The sequence below is a fragment of the Penaeus vannamei genome, chromosome 24 (genome assembly GCF_042767895.1).
Source record: "Penaeus vannamei isolate JL-2024 chromosome 24, ASM4276789v1, whole genome shotgun sequence".
Lineage (NCBI taxonomy): Eukaryota > Metazoa > Arthropoda > Malacostraca > Decapoda > Penaeidae > Penaeus > Penaeus vannamei.
In genome coordinates, this window is record NC_091572.1 from 16752919 (window position 1) to 16755418 (window position 2500).

Consider the following 2500-nt stretch of genomic DNA (forward strand, 5'->3'; position numbering starts at 1 on the left):
ACACACTCATACACTCACACACTCACACACTCACACAAACAGGAAAAAGATTATGGGACTAGTGACATTCCTGATATTTTTTAGTTTTAAAAAGTTTTGGGTAATGCTTCATTGAGTTAGGCTACCCTGTGGTTGACCACTCAGTATCCAATAGATCTTATTTTAAAGAGGGAAACTAGAGAAATTCTTCAAGTTTGACATAGAAGGTTTTATATTTACTTTAGCTTAATGAAAGCCAATGAAAATGTGCATGGCAATTTTTTATACTTGATGATATAGGGTTAATGACTGATAGAGGGTCTGGTTGAAGTAAATGGTCCATATTACAATTTTTCAAATGAAAGGAGGAGGTTCCCGAATGGCTAGGAAGAAAAGGGGAGCCTTATCCACTAAGGCTGCAACTTCTTAGTAACTTCTTATGTTTCTCTCTTATTTCCAGGGTAAACAGTGTACCTGACAACCACTAAGATTGATTACAACACAGGTATTTGAAAAGCTCCATTTTTAAAGATCAGATTTTAGCTACTTAATAAAGCTTATCTTTAGCTTTATTAAGCTAAGTTCCCATCCTGCGCCTCAGCAGGATGGGAACGGGAGCTCTTCGTCCCGCCTGCGTTCTGGCAGCCGCCAATCTGATATGCTTGTGGGGCAAAGCCCTAGGGAACCCCACAGGTGGAGGATGGGTCCCGCAGCCTGCCGCCTTTTATGTGGGGCAGCGTCGGCGGGGGTGACAGAGGTGGCGCCTACTTGGAGTGATTGCCCGAAGGTTAACCTCAGGGGGGAAGTCAGGGTGGGGGCTTGGAACATCCGCTCTTTGTGTCGGGATGATCATTGCCCATACTATCGAGGGAACTGGGGAGGCAGAGAGTTGGGGTGGCTGCTCTCTCGGAAGTGAGAAGACCTGGCAGCGGCATGATCAGTGTAGGTGGCTACACCTATTACTGGTCAGGCTGCAGCGCTGGTCATCATCTTCAGGGTGTAGCCATGGCTATCTCCAGTAGGCTCCAGCCCTCGGTGGTAGAGGTCACTCCAGTCGATGAGTGTATAATGGTAATGAGACTGAAGCTGTCATTTGGCATCATGTCTCCTATTGCTGTGTACGCTCCTACCGATGTTTGTAAACATGATGTGTAAAAGATGTTCTACGCCAAACTTGCATCTGTGGCAGACAGTTGTCCCCATCGAGATATTCGTATTGTTCTGGGTGACTTCAGTGCGGTATCTGGTTGTGATTGAGCTGGCTATGAGATGTCTGTCGGCCTTCATGGTTCGGGAATTAATACTGGCAGCGAGAATTCCCTCTTTTTCCTGGATTTTGCAAGATCACAGAAATTGAGGATTTCTGGCTTCTGGTACCAGTGTCCAGACCCACATCGTTGGACATGGTACAGAGATGCGGGTAATGCAGCCAAAAAGATCGATCACATTCTCGTTAGCACTCGGAGGATCCTCCAGAACTACAAGGTGTTTAGGAGTGCTGAGTTCTGTGGTACTGACCATAGATTGGTTGTGGCTACCTTTCAGGTTCACTTTAAAACTCCCCAGCAGACCAATGACCAGCATAGGGTGTTTCATTTGGACAGGCTGAAGGAGAGGGAGTGTGCTCGGGGGTTTGCTGAGACAATATCTGATTGCTTCACAGCGCTCGACAATCTGACGGACCCTGTACTTCTGTGGGACACCTTCAAGCGCAAAACGTTTAATGCAGCCCAAGAATCAATTGGAGAATGCCCGAGGGCAAGACAGAATTTAATCTCTCAGGAGACACTGGAAGCCACAGATGCTTGCTGTGCAGCTCGTCTAGCAGGGGATCAGGATTTGCACCGTTCTCAGGTGCGCAGAACTCGCTGTTTGTTTAGAAGAGACAAGGAAGTTCATTAGGAGACTTGCTGAGGGGGTCAAAGGCCATTTCTTAGTAAATGACCTTCGTCCTGCATACCAAGCCCTGAGAAAGCTTAATTCCATGCCCTCTGAAGTTCGCTTAGAAGGTGACCAGATCGTCTCAGATCCTGTTGCGGTGCGGGAACATTGGGCTGAGTATTTTGAGCAGTTGCACCTGGTTGACCCACCATCAGTTAACTTAGATGCGGGTAGCGCCGTAATGCCGCTGCCAGACCCACCCTCCCTAACTGAAGTTAGGAGGGCGATTTCCAAGCTGAAGAGTGGTAAAGCAGCAGGTATTTATGGCATCCCAGCTGAATTGTTAAAGGCTGGTGGTGAACCTATGGAGCGGGGGTTGCATGCTGTCCTAGCTGCCGTCTGGCAGTCCGGTACCGTTCCTCCTGACCTGTTGAGGGGTGTAGTCATCCCTCTCTGGAAGGGGAAGAGGGACTGATGGGACTGCATCAATCACCGAAGCATCACACTGCTCAGTATGCCAGGCAAGGTTCTAGCCCACATCCTTCTGAGACGTATTAGAGACCACCTACTGAGGCATCAGAGGCCAGAGCAATCTGCATTCACTCCTGGTAAGTCCACAATGGACAGTATCCTTGCGCTC

The 2500-nt window shown here is 48.3% G+C and overlaps 2 protein-coding genes across 3 annotated transcripts in view; both read left to right on the forward strand.

Annotated features, from left to right (window-relative positions):
- Window positions 1-381: 381 nt before the first annotated feature.
- The window catches only part of Akt (Akt kinase), a 187338-nt gene continuing 185219 nt past the window's right edge, over window positions 382-2500 (forward strand). For both annotated transcript variants that reach the window (XM_070138427.1, XM_070138426.1), the window contains exon 1: window positions 382-484. The gene's annotated coding sequence lies outside the window, so the exon portion shown is untranslated. The remainder of the gene's footprint in view (window positions 485-2500) is intronic.
- Window positions 1249-2500, forward strand: part of LOC138866138 (uncharacterized) — a 2072-nt gene continuing 820 nt past the window's right edge. Inside the window, exons 1-3 of the mRNA XM_070138054.1 lie at window positions 1249-1849; window positions 1944-2177; window positions 2382-2500. The exon at window positions 2382-2500 is cut by the window's right edge and continues 22 nt beyond it. Of these exons, the coding sequence (XP_069994155.1) occupies window positions 1249-1849; window positions 1944-2177; window positions 2382-2500 (954 nt within the window). The remainder of the gene's footprint in view (window positions 1850-1943; window positions 2178-2381) is intronic.